Source organism: Emys orbicularis, chromosome 1 (assembly GCF_028017835.1).
Source record: "Emys orbicularis isolate rEmyOrb1 chromosome 1, rEmyOrb1.hap1, whole genome shotgun sequence".
Lineage (NCBI taxonomy): Eukaryota > Metazoa > Chordata > Testudines > Emydidae > Emys > Emys orbicularis.
This window is the reverse complement of record NC_088683.1, coordinates 105,749,809-105,770,771: the sequence shown is the minus strand read 5'-3', so window position 1 is coordinate 105,770,771 and position 20,963 is coordinate 105,749,809. Positions and strand designations below refer to the sequence as shown.

Sequence of the window (20,963 nt, the reverse complement as noted above, 5' to 3'; positions counted from 1 at the left end):
AAAGAAACAAAGACATAATCTCCTTTTAGAGAAATCAACAGAATAACTCTTACAAGAAGAGTAGAACACTTACAGCAAAATTCTCCCCCTCTGATCTGTGCTGTAGCTCTCTGGAGCATGTTCTGCTTCTATTCTTTACCTTTGAAGTCTCTAGTGAAATGTGAATGATGGAAGAATAATCTTCCTATAACACTATTTTCCTGAGCAAGTTACACACAGATTTATCAGTTTGCCAGGCGAAATAAGCACGGGGTCTACAATGTATGAACCTGAAATAACAGGATGTGAGAATACAAGGTCTATGTTGCCTAGAAAGCTATAACAAGGAAGGATGATCTTGTGGTTCACACACAAGACTGCATCAGGACGAGATCTGTGTTCTATACCTGACTCCGTTACAGACTTCCTGAGTTTCCTCGGGCAGTCACTTAACTGGTTTGGTTTCAAGCTAAAGCAGGTGACTCTTGAAGATGTCAATTGAGTTGTTTGTGTTCATTCTAACCGAAACTCTGAGTGAATCATAGATATCTTAACCCATATTTACTGAAACAAGGGGAAAGGTCTACATTGACTGCAAACCAAAACTGCAGAATTCCACCTCAGTGTAGCAATAATTATCCTTTTAACTTCCTGCTTACATATGGTAATATCTTAAACGAAAGGGAGGGTGGTTCAGGGAGTATAATAATTTGAAACAGAATCCTTAAACTCAAGATCACTAGGGCTGAAAGTGAAATGAATGATCACTACTGACTAATACCTTACTTTTATGTTTACCCCTAAGAAACCTAAAGAGCTTTACATACACTGGGTCACATTGTGTGGCATTAGTTGCTACAGTTGCAGTAAACAGATGCAGTGGTCCTTTGCACAAGCAACAGAAATTCTGCATGTGGCGAAAAGACTGGTAGTGAGTATGCACAGGATTGTCACACCATTACAGGGGCCAGCACATGCTTCTCACAGGATTGTCCTCAGCTGCCAACCAGTATGGAAGGGGAATGGTACATGGTCACAACCCGCAATGACATTATGGCCCTCCTCAAACTCTTACTTAGTGAACTCAGAGTGTGGGATTTGGGTTGCCTATTAGTACAGGAACAGAAGGAGGACATGCAAAGCTCCCTATACTTCCTCTGCCCATGTCAGAAACCATTCAAGAGAAGCCAGAATATGGGCTTTTATTAATCTACCACTTCATGGAATGTAGCAGCTGTTGAACATTACTGGATTTAGTGTTTAAAGCAACATGTGTCATAGGATGGAGAATTGACTGTCCCTTCAGGGCAGATCCCAGTGTTTGCATGGGCAGCAATTGGATGCCATGTTGATAGGCACTCTAGACATTCTGATAAATAGCTAGTGATAGATAGATATGAAGCACAATAACGGAGGATTCAATTACATGCATGCAGGGAGGTAGACTGACTTCCCAAACTACAGTTTGGACAAGCCAGTGGGGCTAATTTTTCTTCTCTTGTAAAACATGAGATAGGATCTTTTCAGTGATTAGGACTTCTCTTAGGGCTGGTCCACACTGGGGCGGGGGATCGATCTAGGAAACGCAACTTCAGCTACGAGAATAGCATAGCTGAAGTCGACGTTTCCTAGATCGAACTAAGGGTACGTCTACACCCAGCCGCTAGTTCGGCGGCTGGGGATCGAAGTTCCGAGTTCGATTTATCGCGTCTGATGTGGACGCGATAAATCGAACCAGGAAGTGCTCACCGTCGACTGCGGTACTCCAGCTGAACGAGAGGAGTACCGCGGAGTCGACGGGGGAGCCTGCCTGCCGCGTGTGGACCGCGTCTGAACCGCGGTAAGTTCGAAGTAAGGTATGTCGAATTCAGCTACGTTATTCACGTAGCTGAATTTGCGTACCTTACTTCGACTTGGGGGGTAAGTGTAGACCAAGCCTAAGTTTACTTACTGCGGGTCCATGCGGCGCAGGCAAGCTCCCCCGTCGACAGCGCTTCCTCCTCTCGGCGAGCAGGAGTTCCGCAGTCGACGGGGGAGCGCTTCTGGGATCGATTTATCGCATCCAGATGAGACGCGATAAATCGATCCCAGAAGATCGATCTCTACCCGCCGAATCGGGCGGGTAGTGTGGACCTACCCGTAGTCTCATCCAAAGGATGGCACCTTCCTAATAGAATACTTCGTCACTGGCTCAATACTGACTCCCAGGGAAGAGTACCACTTATTGAATATGCATCTCCTGCAGCAGCTTGTTGTTTTCCTTGGAGCTCTCCCATCCAAATACCAACCAGGCCCAAACCCGATTAGTACACTAGTTCTAACAAAGTAGCAACAGAAGGTGATGTGGTTGAATTGAAGGATTCAGTCTAGTAGCTAATAGACAGGTGCTCACATCATAAAACTGCCATCATAGTAAGTACTATTTAGCACTCTTGATAGCATTCTCAGGAGAGAATGCCAAAGATAAAAGCAGCGCATGGAATGAACTACCCTCTCAGCCCTAGAGATGGTCCCTCCGGATCAGGGTTGAGGCACATTGGCAGAATGGTGTGGGGAAGCTTGCATTGCTGCTGCCCATGCTGTGTTTGTTCTGTGAATAAGCAGAAGACTTCAGTCTGCCAAGCTATCAATACAAAGCCTATTATGAGCACTGCATTCACTTAAAATACCGTGGACTTTAATACTTAACCATTAGTTAAAAGTTTGCTTCTCCTCACTGGTAATGAAGATAGCCTAGGTACATGTGCTGTAACTAAACACTTGGCTGTGCTAGTAAATGGAAATTTAAATTTACATATAATTACGAACACAACCCCCCACCCCATATTAAAAGAACATTATAAAGGTTGCAAAATCAAGCACTCAAAAGTGCCAGAATTAAGTTACCTATGCCCTTTGCATATGCATTATGTGACAGTGTTTAATTACATAGTCACCATACTGCTTTTGCCACAGGACTGCTGCCTCTTTCAATGAATAGGATGGACTGTGCTCACGTAGTGAGCCTCTATTCAGTATTTTGTTTTCTCCCCATTGTTCAATCAGTGGGCCTAAGCCTTATTTACTTCACACTATTCAAACCTTGCTATGAAGAAAGAATTATTAATTTCCTCATGGGTTTTTCTATGGCGCTCATTACTATAATCTAAGTACTTCACAAGCAATTAATTTATCTTCACAAAACCCCAGTAAGGTGATGGGGTGGTATTAGCCCCATTTTACAGATGGGGAAATGAGGCATAGTGAGACTGAGGTAAAAATATCAATTAATTTTGGGGGTCCAATTTGAGTCACCTAGGACCTTTAGCATTATTAGAACTATATATTCAAAGGAGAGCTGCCATTGACTTCCGTTGCAGCTGTGAGGAACCCTGTACTCTAGTGAGTTCAGACTGTTCTGCCTATTTCCTCCCAAGCTTGAATGCTTCTGCCCTGTCCCTATCCCAGTCCTGTCTCTTCCCCACCCTGGCTCCTCATCCCAGTCCCATTCTCCTCACCTAGCCAGTCCCAGACCTCTAGTGCACAGCATCAGAATTTAGATGATGAAAGTCAATTTGAGAAGTTACCAACTTTTCAATTGAGCTGTTGCTATGGAATGTTGGCTCTGGTGAACTTAGTAAGCATCTAGCCCCTTTTATTACATTACATAGACCTAAACATGTAACCTATTCTCAAATGAGGCTTGGTGAAATAAAAGATAATTTTGCCAAAATGGTGCATTATAGGCTTTGAGCCTCCTCAAGCTCATGGGGTTTTCCACTTGTACAGACCTATGAAGATTCACAGGAAAAGGGGAATGACCTCTGAGCTCTTCCCTCAAGCTACCTCTTCCTTGCACCTACTGAGGTCTTCCTTTGGGACCTGATCCAAAGTCCATTGAAATCAATGTAAATGCTTCTATTGACTTCAATTGGCTTTGGATCATGGCTGTGGTCCTCTGTGGCAGCAGTAGTCCCTTGTAACCAGCCCCAACAGGTTTGCTGAGTGGAAAAGGCAGGGAAGTATTGAGTGATAGTATGTGTATAAGAGACACCTTACTTATTTTAGTCTGGGGTGAGCAGTGTTGGGCTGGTTGAAAAAAACATTGATCTAAACTGTTTTTCAATAGAAAATTTTCATAGGAAGTGCCTGCTTCCTGTGGAAAATTTCAACTTTTTCTTGAAAAACCCAAAACAGGAAAACCAAAATGTTTGGTTTTATTTTGCCACAGGGGAGAATAATAATCTGACCAGCTCTAGAGGCATGGTAACTTGGAGCAAAAGGAGAACTGGGACGTGTTAACCCATAGAGTTTTAAGTACTGAGGGTCAACATTTTCAGGAGCTCTTGAAGATCTCATAAGGCCTCCAGGAGCCCAAGGTATAGTATGTTCTTAATATTCCTTAGGGGGAATAAATCTCAGACAAAATCTTCATTGTTAAAGTAAAAGTTGTTAGAGTAAGTAATAAACATCAGAACAATAAATATCAAGAATGTTATACTTAAAAAATAGAAATAATAAGGAAAGTTTTAATTTAATTAATAGGTTTAATTACTCATATAATTCAACCATTTGAACTACTCAAAGAGTATAATTATCAATGGTTCACTATCAAACTGGGAAGATGTATCTACTGGGGTCTTGCAGAGGTCTGTCCTGTGTCCAGTACTATTCAATATTTTCATTAATGGTTGCATAAGGGAGTGGAGAGTGTATGTATAAAAATTACAGATGGCACCAAGATGGAAGATGTTTCAAGCACTTTGGAGGACAGGATTGGAATTAAAAAATTCCTTGATTAACTGGAAAATTGGACTGAAATCAACAAGATAAAATGCCATAACAACAAGTGCAAAGTGTACTCTTAGTGAGGAAAAACCAAATGCCCAAAACAATATGGGGAATAAATGGGTAGGCAGTAGAACTGCTGAAAATGATCTGGGGTTATAGTGGATCACAAATTGAATATGAGCCAACAATGTGATGCAGATGCAAAAAAGTCTGATATCATTCTGGGGTGTATTATTAGGAATGTCATATGTAAGACACAGAAGGTAATTGTTCCACTGTACTCAGTAGTGATGAGGCCTCTGCTGGAGCACTGTGTCTGATTTTGGGCATTATACTTTAAGAAAGATGTGAACAAATTGGAGAGAGTCCAGAGGAGAGCAACAAAAATGGTAAAAGATTTAGAAAACTTGTCCGGAAAGATTAAAAAACTGGGCATGTTTAGTCTTGAGAAAAGATGACTGAGTAGGAACCTGATAACAGTCTTCAAATATGTTAAGGACTGTTATAAAGAGGACTGATTAATCCCATTGCTCCTTGTCCAACCTTCAGTGGACCTAGAGAAAATTAATCTGCAGTAAGGGAGATTTAGGTTAGATAGTAGGAAAAACTTTCTAACTATAAGGATAGTTAAGTACTGGAAAGGTTACAAAGGGAGGTTGTGGAATGCCTGTTATTGAAGGATTTTAAGAGCAGGTTAGACAAACACCTGACAGGGATGGTCTAGGTATAGTTAATCCTACTTCAGTGCAGGGGGCTGGTCGATATGACCTCTGAAGGTCCCTTTGAGCCCTATATTTCTATGATTCTATGATACTTCCAGAAAAATGTAAGCATGTAAAAATTAACATTAAACATTACAATTACAGCCTCAACTCCGACCCCAGGACATAGCTTTAAAAAAACATAGCACTTCAATTTTTTAATTATAGAAAGATAGTTATAAACATTTAAATAACAGTGTTGAAAGATAAAGCGCTAACAGATCTACAGTAACTATAATCCCTTGTACCAAAATACAGAAACAACACATTCCAAGGTCTATTGAACAAACAATTTATATCAGAATATTGATATTTTATAATTATCAAACTATGCAGACATTGTGCAAAGAAGAATGTTGCATATTTAATACATTTAACATATCTTTGTACAGTACACCTTCTACTGTGGTAATATATAATATCTAAAATAACGCCATGTTTTCACTGTTCATTGTACTTATATATCTGACTTCCTTTGCCATACCATAGCAATTAGATAAAATACAAAATAACTGTATGAAATTAAAAAGAAAAAAGAAAAAAGGGGTCAGAGTTAAGGTTGTTATTGGAATACCTAATGTTTATTTTCACTTGATTTTCATTAGGCAGTATAATCACTATAAAGGTATTCATATCTTTAGGTACAATGACATCATTATAATTTTGTATGCTTTAATGAATAGGGTTGGTTTTTTTACCTGTAGTGTTCTTGGTTTTTGTTTTAATGTTTATATTTCTTACTGTAGGAACCCTAATATTAAGTTGATGAGGTTATTTTTATTTCTGGGAATATAATATTTTAAAACTCATGAACAGGCTACACCTCATAAATGTATTTTATGTATGAACTTCCATCAGATCATTAAATGTATTTTAAACTATGTTTACAATAGATAAAAGAGCTTCGATGTCCGTCATTACTGTTGGTGATAGATGTATATTCAGGAGATGTACAGTACATTCATTAGCCTTTTATGAAAACCTTTGAAAGTGGGAGAGAGGTTTTAACAGTCTTTCTAGGTCACAATAGGAATGGGTTAACTATTTGGAAAAAATAATAGGTGTCTCAAAGTTCAACCCAGACGTTGAAACAAAGCTTTAAGGTCCAGGTTGGTAATAACCTTCCATCTTTCTAACCCGTAGTTATTTCCTTAGGGCCATACACCATACAACATTGGGAGTTGTTCTTATGACCTGTGCAGCTCCAGAACATATGAATTTTGAGGACAGTGGTTGTATATAAGTAGAGACCTGATGTACTTGGTGTGATATCACCAAAGCTATGGAAAGCCTGAAGGAGACCAGGGAGAAGGATATTTGGTGTTGGAGATCACAATAAAAGCATGAAGGAGATAGAGATAACCATGTCAGAAAACTGATTGTGCTGGGGAGAATGGGGAAGAAAGAGAGGAAGTGACTTCATTATTGAAGTGAAGTTGGGGATGGCTGGGAAGAAAAGGAAGGACCTGAATAGACTGAAAGGATGGAGAAAGTTTCCAAAGATTTGGAGCTTCAGGTAAGTGTCCAGAATTGAGGCACTTTATCTGAATCTTTTGTGGTTTTCCCAAAATGAAGGCTAGTAAAGGCACAGAGTGAGCCTCACACCAACTAGAGTAACCTCAGCAGACGCTGAATGGCTTTTCTTTAGCAAATCACTGAAAGTTTCATTAGAGGCCACATGTCTTTCAGTGGACTCAACAGCTGCAGTCTGAGTAGTTACCAGACTGACATGCACTTGACATGAGTAAATGTGGAAACTTTGATATTTTGAAGTGTATCAGTGGTAAAGCCAGAATATCTCGATGCACTGGAATCTTAGAATAAGCCAGCTTTCAAGTAGGAAGTGACACTGAAATTCCCTCTGTTTCATAGCTCTGCTCTTTTTGAACTGTAGACCACCTGTAATTGTTTAGTATCAGAGGGGTAGCCATGTTAGTCTCTATCCACAAAAACAACGAGGAGTCCAGTAGCACCTTAATAGGCTGACTAGATAGCAAGTGTCAAAAATCAGGACAGGATGTGGGGGGTAATAGGTGCCTATGTGAGAAAAAGACCCAAAAATCGGGACTGTCCCTATAAAATCAGGACATCTGCTCACCCTACACCTTAAAGACTAACAGAAAGCTTATGCCCAAATAAATCTGTTAGTCTTCAAGGTACCACCGGACTCTTCATTGTTTTTGTAATTGTTTAGGAAGCTATAATGGGTTTGAATCACCACTGCATTATTCCGGTTTCATACCAAAAAAGCTAAGTCAGTGAAATATTGCAGTGGTCTATCAAGGCCAATTTTGGGGATTTTGCTCAGAACAGGAACTCATGCGCTAACTTATGTTCAGCCTCATAGTCCATTCACTTGAACTGTTGGCTGTATTTGTGATTATTGTTTTTTATTATCCCAATGCAAATTAATTTTGTCTTCGCCTGAACTGATTTGATGTAGTGTATGGATATTTGGATGTTGTAACTTTCTGCCTGCTGCCTTCCAGATTTCCTCTCTCAAACCAGATGTTGGAGCGTAGTGTGTTTTTAACATGATGTGATATGTACTTAACTTGTTTTCTATTGCCTGATATCTTAGTACATAGAACAAATTGATACATTAATGTACCACTGCACCTACTACGCTGCCACATGGACCTATCAGGTCTAGCATGTCCTGTCATTCCATTGATTTCAATGGAAGGCCAGCAGAAGGTAGCAGCACAGCAGGTGGAATAGAAGTAGCTGGGAAGTGGTTAAAAGGAATAAAATAGTTGAAAAAGAAAACCCATTAAAACCTCAGATAAGCTGAACTCCGACTGTGCTCTATGCTTTATTGAAACTTCATGTTCACTTCAGATTTGGAGAACTCCGAGATTTAGGATAGTAGCCATACTTCACAGTCGGGTTTGATTATTCTTGTGCATGCTTGCAGTGGTTGCAAAACCCAGAGGATTACATGGAAAAATGTCGAAGCTGAACGATAGAAGGGGTTGACTTACTGAAATAAAAGCCTCTGTCTCCACATACGAACTGGAGAGCATCAACCAGCTCAGCACCACAGAGTGTCTCTGGGCCAGCAGTGGCAGAATTGGTTAAGGTAAGCAAACACAGGCCAAGGTAGAAGAGATGAATGTAGGACACAGTGTGCATCTTCACCTGCCAAAGAAGCAAAAGTACTGCGTCAGAGTTTCCCAGTAGAGTCCTAAAGAAAATGAAATACTGCACCCCAGTGAATTGGGAATGCGTATGCAGTGTAATTTGTTAAATAAGAGTAACCACATATTAAAAAAGTTCTCATGATAATACTGCAAGTCTTTACATTTTCCATTGCGTGCATTTTATAACCTGTTTTTTTCTTCCGGGTGAACATTCATGGTTCATGTTTACACAGAGTTAAAGAACCTTCTAAGAATGGACTTTGACTTGTTGCAGCTGCATATGGAAGAGGTAGAAAGAAGGCAAGGGAACTCAGGGAGGCCAAAATAACTAGGGTGGGAGAGCGAAAGCAGGAAACAGGAAATGTTCAAAAAATTAAGATGAAAATTAGTCATGGTTTATGGGCCAAATTCAGTTCTGTGCCAGCAGGTATATCTTCATTGAAGTTAGAGTTACACCCATTTCGCTCAGGTCTCAACTTGACCATATGCACAAGAGATTATAATTACTTTCTCTCTCTTGTATTTATGGTATAGACTCAGTTTTTTCTTTCCTAGAAAAAATATTAAAGGTCCAAATTCTCAACTGATGTAAATTGACAGAGCACCATTTGTCTCCATTTCTGTATTGATTTACAGCAGCTAAGGATCTAAACCAATATGTGTAGCACTACACAACCCCTAGGCTGCAGAAATGACATAGCAGTTTTAGAAAATACCATTGTCAAAATAGTAGGAAAACCTATTTATGTCTAGTAGTAGGGGCAGTGAGTGAGACAAACATTCTGCAGACTTACGCCCCATGCTTACCATGTTGCAGATTTCAAAAGAAGAAAATATATAAATAATTTGGAACGGTTTCCCTTTTTTCTAGATGGCATTTCCGTTGTGAAAATAACCAACAAATCCAAATCCCTTAATATGTCATACAAAGTATGAGAATAATTATATTCCCATTTACAGGAGTCTTTAGCCAATTTTGCCATGGAAAAACCAACAAACGTTATTGCATTAAAATGACTTCAATGGTAGATGCAAGAACATCCGATTATAAATGACTGATAACATAGGGCATCATTTCCTGTAAGGATTCCATATTTTAACAAACACCAGTTTCTTCTTTCCCCTTCCATATTCTTGAATTTCAAATAAAAAAGTGATGCACCTGCAATTTAAAATAGCTCTTACGTCAGAGGAGATAAATCAGAAAGCTATTAAACACATAGCCTCACTAGACTGAAAGGCTTTGTATATATAAGAACATTATGTATTTAACAGTTTGTTCTTGAATAACATTTGGGACAGCAATAAACATAAATCCTAAGCATTTAACAATTTTATGTTTTTCAAGAGTTTTCAGCTGGGTTACATGGTAAGATAAATATCAGCATGTAGCTAGGACAAGACAGATTCTCCGGTGTTTTTCCTTTAGTGCAGGCCAAGAAAGCTGCACAGTCCAACCACAGAGAATTTCTGAAGTTTATCCCAAAATATAAAACAATCAAGAACTTGCAGACTAGTTAAAACGTTGAAAAAAGAAATGGATTCCCATGTCCATAGGGCTCAATTGATTGATTTAAAAAAAAAAAAAAAGTTAGGTACTGTTCCCTCCAAACTTATTCAGGAACAGGATTTGTTTTCTTTATCATTTTAATTAAATGTGCCATTAGTTGATTCCAGATGTTTCTGATAAGATTGAAGTTCCCATTTACATCTGAGGGCAATATAAGAAAAATACTTACAGAAATGTAACACAATTGGTCACAGGTTTTTTACAACAGGTTAGGGTGTTTATTGTGTGCCCAATCTGAATAGAAAACTGAGGTATTTAAAAAAATGCCCTGGTTAGTGGGTGGGGTTTACTGAAGCATTTAATTACATTTGGACACCAAATACAAGTACAGGATGAGCCTGGGTAAACACTTCCATTAATTGCAACAAATGATTGATCATATTTTCACAGCTGGAATTTCCATGGATCTTTCTTCAGTAACATAACCAGCTATTACTGCAGGCCTGTTCCAACAGTGCAAAATAATGGCACATAAATGAACTGACATAGGCTGAACACTCCAGTCCTCTTTTACACCTTTCATGTTTTCTGACTCCACCCATTGCAAAAACTTGAAATCAGTTGGCACAAATTGCATGTAAATAATCTTTACATTCATGATGACAGTTGTCCATTTAATTACATTTGCAGTCATTATAAATACTATGTATAAATACCAGTTAAATGACATAAGTAGCATGTATTACAGCGTAAAATAGAATATAGGGTTATATGTATCTTCTGAAGTACAGGTTGCATATGAAACTGCAGGAGCGAATTACCAAACCAGAGTATCTGAAGAAACATGTAATTACAATGTAATAACATAGTATTCACTAGTAATTATCTTGTAAGTAAAGTATACGTTTGGACCAGATCTTCAGCTGGTGTAAATCAGTGTTGTTCCATTGACTTCAATGGAGCTATGCCCATTTATACCCACTGAAGAACTAGCCCATTATTTTTAGGTCTTTTAACTTTTAGTATTGCTCAGCTATTTTTTTATTTGTTCATCTTTCAGGTATGTTGGAATGAGGTGTCTATCTGGACACCAAAAAATTGTTCAATTGCAATTCACATATTTTACCTAGAAAAGCTATTATGAATTATAGTAAGGAAAGTGGATGAATTCTGCTTGTGACAGTCACTTTTTTTAATGAATTGGGCCCTCAGGTAATTATAGCTGTGGCGGTTGTGTCAACTTCTTAAAACTGTGCTTGCAAATTGGAAAAAAAAAATCCCAACATAGTTCTTGAAAGATATGATTTTGCTGAGAATGGAAACTTGAATGGGGGCCAGTTGATAGAAACAGAGGTCAGTGCATCTATTGCAGTCAAATTTACCTAAAGAGAATTGACACTCCTGAATAGAAATGATAGTATTATAACATGAAACTTTGCCTGAAAAAGCCCTCCCTACAAAGGGAAAAGTTGACAAGATGATGGGGAATATTTCCACTTTCCTTATGTACAATTGTTTAAACTATATGAATATGCAAGGTCAGCAAGAGTTGTAACTGGTTTCTAATATAAAAGGCAAACTGAACTTCATTTTTACTTTCAATATATGAAAACACAAAAATAAGTAAATGTAATATAGTGGCAACACACTGCTGCAGTGATACCATCACCTATAAGTTTGAACACCATAAAGTATGAGTGTTTTATATATTGTTTGCATAGAATAATAGTACAGTACTTTAACATTTATCATATGTATAATGCATATATCAATATAAACCTCTGCACCTGCAGAAAATATCTAAAAGTTCTTATTCTATGTTGAACAACATTAATTAACTATAGATAATAATGTAACTGGAAGCTTTAATATTGATATAACAGAAATATTGTAAAGTTTTCCTAACAGAAGCAGAATTTTAAATAATTACCTGCAATAGTTTTACCTTTGCAGTTGTTATCGGTATGTAATTGCACCTATCACATACAGCCATTTTTCAGATAATCTAAAACTGCATATTCAGCAATTTATAAATAATTTCCAGTTCAGAAATATTGTTACTAAAAAGTGCATAACACTCTCTTAGCCAGAAGCAGACAATACACACTAAAATAAAACTCCAAAATGATTTCAAATAGTAATAAAGATTTACCTTCAAGAAATCACAAAAGCAGCACTTTAATAATTGTGTTGAAAGACTGTTGATTTTTTCCATTGCTTCTTAAAAGTGCAAAGTCTGGAAATGAATTTGTTAGCAGAAATAATGAGAAAAAAGAAATCCAGAGAGATGTGAGATGTTGAGAGCAATGTCACATTTCAATATTGAGGACTTTATTCCATTGCGCAGGCTCTATCTGCTCTGATTTTAGCAGTGACAGTGAGATTTAGCAAACAGAAGAGGGATTTAGAGAAAATCCTCACATTTATCTACATTACACAGACACTGTAGACAGGAAACAGCTGGGGGAGCATTTGCCTTCTCTCTCTCTCCCTCTTCTGGCAAAGTTACCGAGTAAGGACTTTTTTGGGCATGGTGACAAATAACATCATACCTTTGCATTTTAAAACTAGAGCACAGAAGCATATTTTTTTCCCCTTAAAAGAATGTGCATTAGTGACAGAAGGGTTAGCACATGAAAAAGCTTATGCTGCCATGGAAAACAAGAAAGTGTATTATGGTTAACTTTCAGCTGGGTATCTATCTATCAGCTTATACACCTTTGCATTGTTAGGGTTGGAAATTTGGTAGTCTATACAATCGATAATAATTTAAGCCTCCAGCTTGTAGTGATGTTAACCCTGAAATAGCAGTTAGCAATTTGATATAAATATGAGGCTCGGTGAGCACTTACTTGTGCTAAATAAAACGAAATACCTTTAACAACCTCATGGGAGAAGTGATATAATTTCCTAGAACCTACTGTAGTCAGAATATAGCAGTGCTATTGGCCTAGTATGGGTCACTGTCTCATGACTTTGCTTTTTTTTGTACAGTAAAAATAAAGTGAAATTTCCCCTTTCACTAGTATTCTTCATAATTATTCTTGGTAACAAGTTAAATGCCAAGAGGCAGGAGATAATTTTACTTTGTTAGCTTTATAATACATAACTTTTGCCTTTTTATTTTTCCTCTGTTATGTGTATATTATAAATAACACCAGCTGGCCAGCAACATGCTCTCACGGGTTATGATGTCATTCAAATCCCTCAACTGTTAGTGGCTTGCAACACAATCCAAGCCAGCTGTTTTTCTGTTTATAATGTATATTGCATTTCAATTTTTGCCATTGAGAATAAAGATGTGATGCTATTTCATAGATACAATTTGTGCTTGTTATCCTTTGGGTTTGAGAGGTGGCCTATACAAGAAGATTATTAAACAACATTGCATGGCCAGGGACCAAACACATGCATTATTTCTATAAAAACGGTTTATTTACATGGCATTTTGTCCCCACTCCTCCATATAATGAGCACCTACTTGGATGTTATTAAAAATCACATGTTAGTTCATATCATTACATGTGTAATGGTTCAAGTCCAGTTTTCAGGTCCACCTTGAAGTACATCATATCAGTCAGGCAGAAAAGATACATGACAATGATTAATCAAACAACATTTGGGTATTCCAACAGTCTCTCACTGGTTAATACTCCTTTGATTAATTCTCTGTATACTGTTCTAGGTGGCATACAACTGACCAAACTGAATATTCCTTGGTAGGGACTTCTCTCTCCTAATCATGGGTTAGTAAGGCTGAATCATTTGTACTTTTGAGCTAAATTAAATGTTGGTTGCTCAGATAACACCCAACATTTAAAGGATCCTCATATTCATGTGTGGTACAGGTACTGTATTTTATTATTTTACTCTCCAGGGTGGCTTCAGTGTATTTTAACCTTGTCAATACATTTCAGAGAGTCCATAGAATAATCACATGATCATTCAGAGAGTCAGACATGTCCTGCTGTAACTCAGAATGCATGTATCACCTTACTTCGTCAATTTAATAGGATTGTTTTGGAAAAGAGGTGATCAAAGCACTGATCTCCTATAGGAGTAACCCTTATAAGCAACGAAGATGAGTATGCTTGATCCTTCCTCCACACTCTCCCCTAACCAGCAGAAACTCCAAACACAAGCCCTCCCTTACTCCCTCCTTTACTCCCTCCCTCAATCCTTCCTTCCTCCCTCCCACCTCATTAGCCCTTCCTTGGTTGTACTCCTAGCAAGATGGATAGCGATTATACTGGAAGATGGCACTAATATAGCTTCTATGGTGGTTGGAAAGACTTGAGGTCTCTGGTCACTTCACAGCACTGCTAATTCTTCCTCCATACATGGATCCACTCTGAACTCCTGCAGTGAGGCGGAGTGGCTTCCCTCTGAGCCAGAGGGTGAGAGGCTTCTCTCTGAACCTGGGTGGGTGAAGCCAGGCTGAGCTCTGCCCTCTCACTGGAAGTTGAGAGGTGGGACAGGAAGTATAAGAAGCGGGGACCACAACTCAGTGGAAGAGGAGTCAGGGAAGGAGACAGATGCCTCTTGCTTGCTGCAGGCCTCTGGCCTTGTGGCCAAACCAGGCTGCGGCCTGCCCCCAGAGGATACTGAGCCCAGAGAGGAGCATCTGGGATTGCTGGTGGCCTAATACCGCGAGGAGATGGAGGACCCGTGGACGCTGGAGCTCCCCGCCCCCAGATTGTGGTAGGAAGTGGCCCAGGGAAACCAGACTTTAGTCCATTTTGCTGTCCGTGCTGGAATCGGTATGTTTTGGTAGGATCCCCACTGATCCTGTGGCACAGTCCTCCGCCACTGTCAGGCCCTGGGCTGGGACCCAGTGGAGTAGGGTGGGCCCTGGTTCCCCCTATCCCCTGCTGCCAATCCCACTTCTGGGGTGGCAGCTGCCCCACCTTAGGCCAAACGGTTTGTTTGCTGCTTTTCCCTGCCTGAGGGTCAGAGCTCACTATACTGTTTGCTGCCCTGCCCTACTTGAGGGCTAGAGCCCCCTAACCGTTTGCGGCTCTGCACTGCTTGAGGGCCAGGGCCCCATATATCGTAGCCCTTGAGTCTCTAATTCCCCCTGCGACTGGGCTAACCCCACAGTGACACAGTGAAGTGGAGTGGCCTCTCTCCTAGCCAGAGAGGGAAAGATAACCGCTAAACCCACTGTAACTCCACATTCCTCACCCTGCCTAACTTTCTGATGCACTTCACTTCTTTCTACCAGTTCTTGGCCTAAGAGTAAGGTCTTGAACACGCAACCAGGGGGAGCCTCAGAGAGAGAGCAGACCATGTTAAGAAGTTGTTCCTGGCAGTGGCCCATTTACACTTACTGCTAGTAAGACTCCTAACCTGAGCTCTCTTCCCAACAGCCACAAACTATCCCTCTGACAGAACCCCTTGTCAGACTCCCACTTCCTTCCTTTAGAAAATTAACCGTTTCATAGGTGACATCTACCTTGGGTTTTGCTAGTTCCTGAACATGTAAGGTACAGAGTCACAGCTCCTTTTTCTGGTGGCCACATTCCAGTAACCTCTTTCTAGCCCTATCTTGAAGACAATATTTTTTAAACGGGTATCCTAGCTATTGGATATAAAACAAATAAAACTGATTTTTTTGGTGAGTTGTAATCATCCTCATCAGCTGCCCATTTTGAAACATGCTAACTTTAAATGGCAGTTTCTAATAGTGAGAGGCAATTTCCTGAAAATATTTTTTTGTAGATTTCAGTTTGGGGAATGTTTTTTATTATCATGCAGGACTGTCTATTAACTGTCACTGCTATGTAGAAATAGGCTAACTACTAGAAAAGTGTCCATTCTTTCCTTGCAAATTCTAATAGCCTTGACTATATAAACCACAGGGAATAATGTGCCATATGATTAGTATTTAATGACTGAGTGCTTACGTGGTTACTTGTGCCCCATAAAATAAAGCACATCTATAAACTACAGACTACATAGTAGTCATAAAAATGATCACCAAGAAATGTTTAGGTCACAAATAAGGATTTAATTTGAATACATCTAATCAAATTAAAATTACAGAATGATTGCATGGGTGGTGCTTTGTTTGGTGAGAGTTCATCTTAACTAGATCCTGAAATTATATAATACCCATACAGATAACTGCAAACATATGAGATAATTGAACTTGTGGAGATTTATATATTATCAGTGTCACCTTTTGCACTTTTAAGACCTGTATGATATCAATTAGATGCTGTAATGGTCGTTTGTCAAATTTTCCAACAAGCACAATTGCACCTTCTCTCTCATCCCTACTTATAATGGGAGGAGCTCTTGGTAAAAATCTGCAAGGCTATTACCGTAGCCTTCTTTAAATATCTCCTTAAAACTCACTAATCGTGTGATGTCTGCAAAACACTCGGCAATGGGTAGGCAATTGAGGTGCTGTGACTTCTGCTTAATACACTAATCATAACTGTATCACTGTTACACTGATTGTGTTCCACCCATCTGTTGGTTATCTCTAGATTTATGCATAGATTGTAAAGTCTTTGGGGCAGAGACCAAGATGGTGTGAGGGAGGATGAGAAATACAGTGTCACTATTCTTGAGCAGGGAAGAAGGTGGGATGTAGGATGGCAGAAGATCATAAACAGAAATAGTAGTGAGTAATTTTGCCTCATTGTACATCTCTCTTCTCCCACTCTAGCACAGAGACAGGGCAGTCATCTGATTGTGCTTGAAAGACAATGATACTGAAAGAAACACACAGAGAAGCAGTGAGATCAAAATGGTAGTGCCTTAGGAATGTGAGGAGATATGTTGTCTTGAATATCTGTGGTAAGATTCCTTCAGCTTTCATTCCCCAAGAAGTAGAGACCTGTCTGGAGTGATGCCTAAATAAATATGATTGACTAGCTTGCTACTAAATTAAAGTCTTTGGCCTATCTGGCAATTGTAGTCTTTGTGGCAGCTTTTCCCTTTGTGTCCTTATTGGCTAAATTAGATGTTAATTCTGAGATTTCCAAAGGGATGAAAGACACCCAACTCCCATTGAATTTCAATGGGAGTTGGGTGCCTAACTGCCTTTGAAAATCCCAGCCTCAGCTCTGTGAAGTGGGGACCATCTCTTTTCATACATTCCGTAAATCACCTCGCACACTTTTAGATGCTGTAAAATTATAGGTACTATCTCCTGAACCACACCAGGATTGTTTGGCTTTTCTAAACTCTTGTGAATGAGATGTAAAATTTCACATTAACCCTGGACAAATGTAGTTTTTATATCCTGGGAGGAAACTGGGCTTGGAGAGATGATGGGGGAGAACAATAGCTTTATTGATATGAAATTCTGTGTTCCAGTAAGGGATAAAGTCAGGGTGGACAATGAAAGACCATGTTCAGCACGATGCAAGTAGTGGGGAGTAATTCATCTCATTTATTTACCTAGCAGAAGTGGTAGCAACTAAAAGGGGTGCTTTAAAAAGTGTTTCCTGCAGAGGCTCCTGACTTAGGGTTTTTTCCATGAAGTTATAACTTATTTTTTTGGAAATGTATGATTTCTATTCAGCAGGTTCGTTGGTTCTTTATTCTGCTGACTAACAAAGGAACAAAAATTAGAAAGGGCTGTGTGCTTTAAAATATATTATAGCCAGGTTACACATTTCCACACAAATCTGACAGTGTGAGGACATGGCAGGAAAACCTGTTTTTATCTTATCTTAAACTGAAGCGATCTTGTGTGATGTTTGATAAGGAATTTATTTACCAATGTCTGAAGTTCTATAAATTTCCTAGAAACAAACGTTAATGGGGTTGAGGGGGGAGGGAGATGACTCCGAATGGAAAAAGGCAAGCCAAACAGTCCATTTTCTTGTACTCACCACCAAGCCACATCCCATGCAAGGCCTATGTGATGATAAAAGATTGTTGTAAATAAGTTGTATTATTCATCTATTATTAATATTGTAAGCACTCCAACATATGATGTACTGGTCTACCGAAAGCCCATTGACGTCAATGGAGAGGCTTTCCATTGACTTCAATGGATATTGGATACTTAATGATCTAGCAACCATCTTTCCCCATTTCCCTTCACCCCAAACAGTTTTGACTGGCCAAATTATATTTGCTTTTCACCCTGAGGTACAAACTAGATTGGGCTGGTGGGTACTTCTTGCATTAGGGACAGCATCTACCAGTATGGAACCGTTGTCCCTGATCAAGTTTGCCTAAATCCTTTGGTGGCTCTCCTCACATCGCTGAGCAAGAGCTTGCCTGTCAAGCCAGTTTATTATTCTCCATCGATCCCTTTTGTCCCCAACAGCTCTTCTTTGGGGGATTATTTCTTTACGTCCATAATGTTAGGTTTCCTGAATGGTTCTGGCTGCCTGGTCCATGGAGACTAGTTATGTTAACCCACAGTTTCACATTTCAGAGCATTCAGATAAATATTTGGATGCTACAGAAATAATAAAATAAAAGAACCTCTTTAGCCATTTGTAATTTTTCTCAAATATGTTTCCGTTGAAAGTGGCTCCTAGTCCCACCTCTCCCTCTGAATTGCTGGGTGACCTTGGGCAAATTACTTCTTCTCTCTGTGCTTCATTTCCCCCATCTGGAAAGATGCTCTCTGACTTGCTCTCCTTTGTAAAGCACTCTGAGATCTATGGATGAAAAGCAATATACATAGTGATTTATTTACTTATTTATGCATTATTATTTTTTTTGAAAACATGGGAGCACCCTGGTGGCCAAAGTAACATCTCTACATTTGTATAGGCAATCACAAATGACCACATAACCTAGGTTACATCCACACTACAAGCTAGGAGTGCGATTCCCCTGCTCGTGTACACATTTTTGCTCTAGCCCTCACTGAGCTAGTGAGACTATAAATAGCAGTGTAGCTGCAGTAGCACTGGTAGCGTCAGCATAGAGGCATGGCTGAGCCACACTGACTACAAACCCACTTGAAACCGGTGGGTACGAACTGGGCACAGCTCAGTGACCTATGCTACCAGAGCCACACTGCTATTTACTCTTGCACTAGCTCGATGAGAGCTAGTGCAAGTATGTGTGTGCGAGTAGGAGAATCGCACTGCTAGCTCGCAGCGTAGACATAGCCCTAGTGGTAACTGTCTGGATCATTTTTCCCAGGTGTCGAGCATAGCTGGATGAATCTCCAACAGCTGTTTGCTTTGACTGTTCTTATCCCCCTTTTTGTACCCTATTCACAAAAATTCTTGTGAACAAGTTTGTGTCACACAGTTGTTTGGGAGGATGGCTGTTCTTTGTACCAATGCTAATGTTAGTGCATAATAAATATTCATGGTTCATTATTCTCCTGTTTAAGAAGCTCCTGTTGTTCAAGCAGGCAGAAAAAAACCACACAATACCATGGGACTGATTCTTCTCTCTCATAAGCCAATGTAAATCAGGAGTTGCTCAGCTGAAGTCAGTGGAATTACATGAGCGTAAACCAGCATGATAGGAGAATCAGGGCCCACGAGACTTAGGGGACCAGCTGCTTGCTATTCATTCTTTGTGATGTATAGGTGAAGTGAACAGTTACAAATAACCCATAGACTGACATTTGTTCCCATAAATGATTTGTCCATCAAAAATTCTGATTAGAGAATAAGACCCTGATCCTACAATAGGATCCACTAGCATGGAATCCCATGCTCGTGCAAAGTCCCATTTCAAGTGGCTGGCTCCACACAAGCATTTGCTCTAGTGGGTTGTCAGGATCTACATTTGAACAAATTAAGATCTGTTGGCAAAGAGTTGGCAAACAGAACCATGGGTAACATTTGGCAAACAAAACAATGGGCCTATTTTTGAGAGGTGCTAAGCATTTGAAGTTGTGGGTGCTCCACCCTTCTGAGTGTCAGGCCCTATTTGGCTGTTGTTTGTAATTCTTAGTGATTCTATTGCCCTTTCTCCTTCAGTAAGATTGGAGATGAATTTATGCTGCTTTTTTCAAAATAAAAATAAATAACTGATCTGAAAGGTTTTATGATATGTAGAAGGATTAGTAAGAAAAAGGACAATTCAGCCATAAAAAGAGATTCATAAAAATATGTTATTAAAGGGTTAGCTGTTAAAATGGTGAGGTGAAACAAGGTACATTTAGGGCTAAATTGGTCTTTGCTTAGGGTTTTTAAACCTAGACACAGAAGTTTTGATTGCGGGAGGGAGGAGACAAATTATGCAAATTGTGTCTGAAACAATACACGCCTTTCTGATGTGGCTGTTTTTATAGCTATCACATTTATTTTGCTGAACTATTTTTTTTTTTAGCTTGGCTTTAATGCATAGGAAATTTTCTGGATCAGATAATACTGCTGCTTCTTTAGAGAAGCAGGTGCTGCCTTTATGCTCTTTACTAGTTTATGATCTTTTCTTTTGTGAATAAGGGCATCATGATCCTAAAAAAGAACTGAACACTTCTGCAAATTTTTTTTTTGGGGGGGGGGGCGTTCATCTGAACAGCAATTCTGATTAGACTGTAAATGCATTTTAGACTGTAAATGAATTGGGTTTTATGAATGGGGCAAAAGTCTCTCCTTGTGAATGGATTAAAAAGGGTTCTCTTTATTTATAGAAACAAGCATTTCTACTTCTATTTATATGGTATTTAACACAAGGGAAAGCACATGCACAAGATCTATGGCTTAAGCAGGTATTTGTGTAACAATCCAATATTTTTCTCCCCATTATGTAGTAGCATTTTTCTACTTTTACATCTTTTGCAGAGTGATTGAACCTTCTGCAAAACACAATAAACCAGATACTCAGCTGATATAAATTGGCATGGTTCCAGTGAAG

General features: G+C 39.3%; 1 protein-coding gene across 1 annotated transcript in view; it reads right to left on the bottom strand.

The window, feature by feature from the left end:
* Window positions 1-12,378, bottom strand: part of IGF1 (insulin like growth factor 1) — a 77,005-nt gene extending 64,627 nt beyond the window's left edge. Inside the window, exons 1-2 of the mRNA XM_065414919.1 lie at window positions 12,316-12,378; window positions 8,495-8,651 (exon numbers count right to left, since the gene is read on the bottom strand). Of these exons, the coding sequence (XP_065270991.1) occupies window positions 8,495-8,651; window positions 12,316-12,378 (220 nt within the window). The remainder of the gene's footprint in view (window positions 1-8,494; window positions 8,652-12,315) is intronic.
* Between the last annotated feature and the right edge of the window lie 8,585 nt (window positions 12,379-20,963).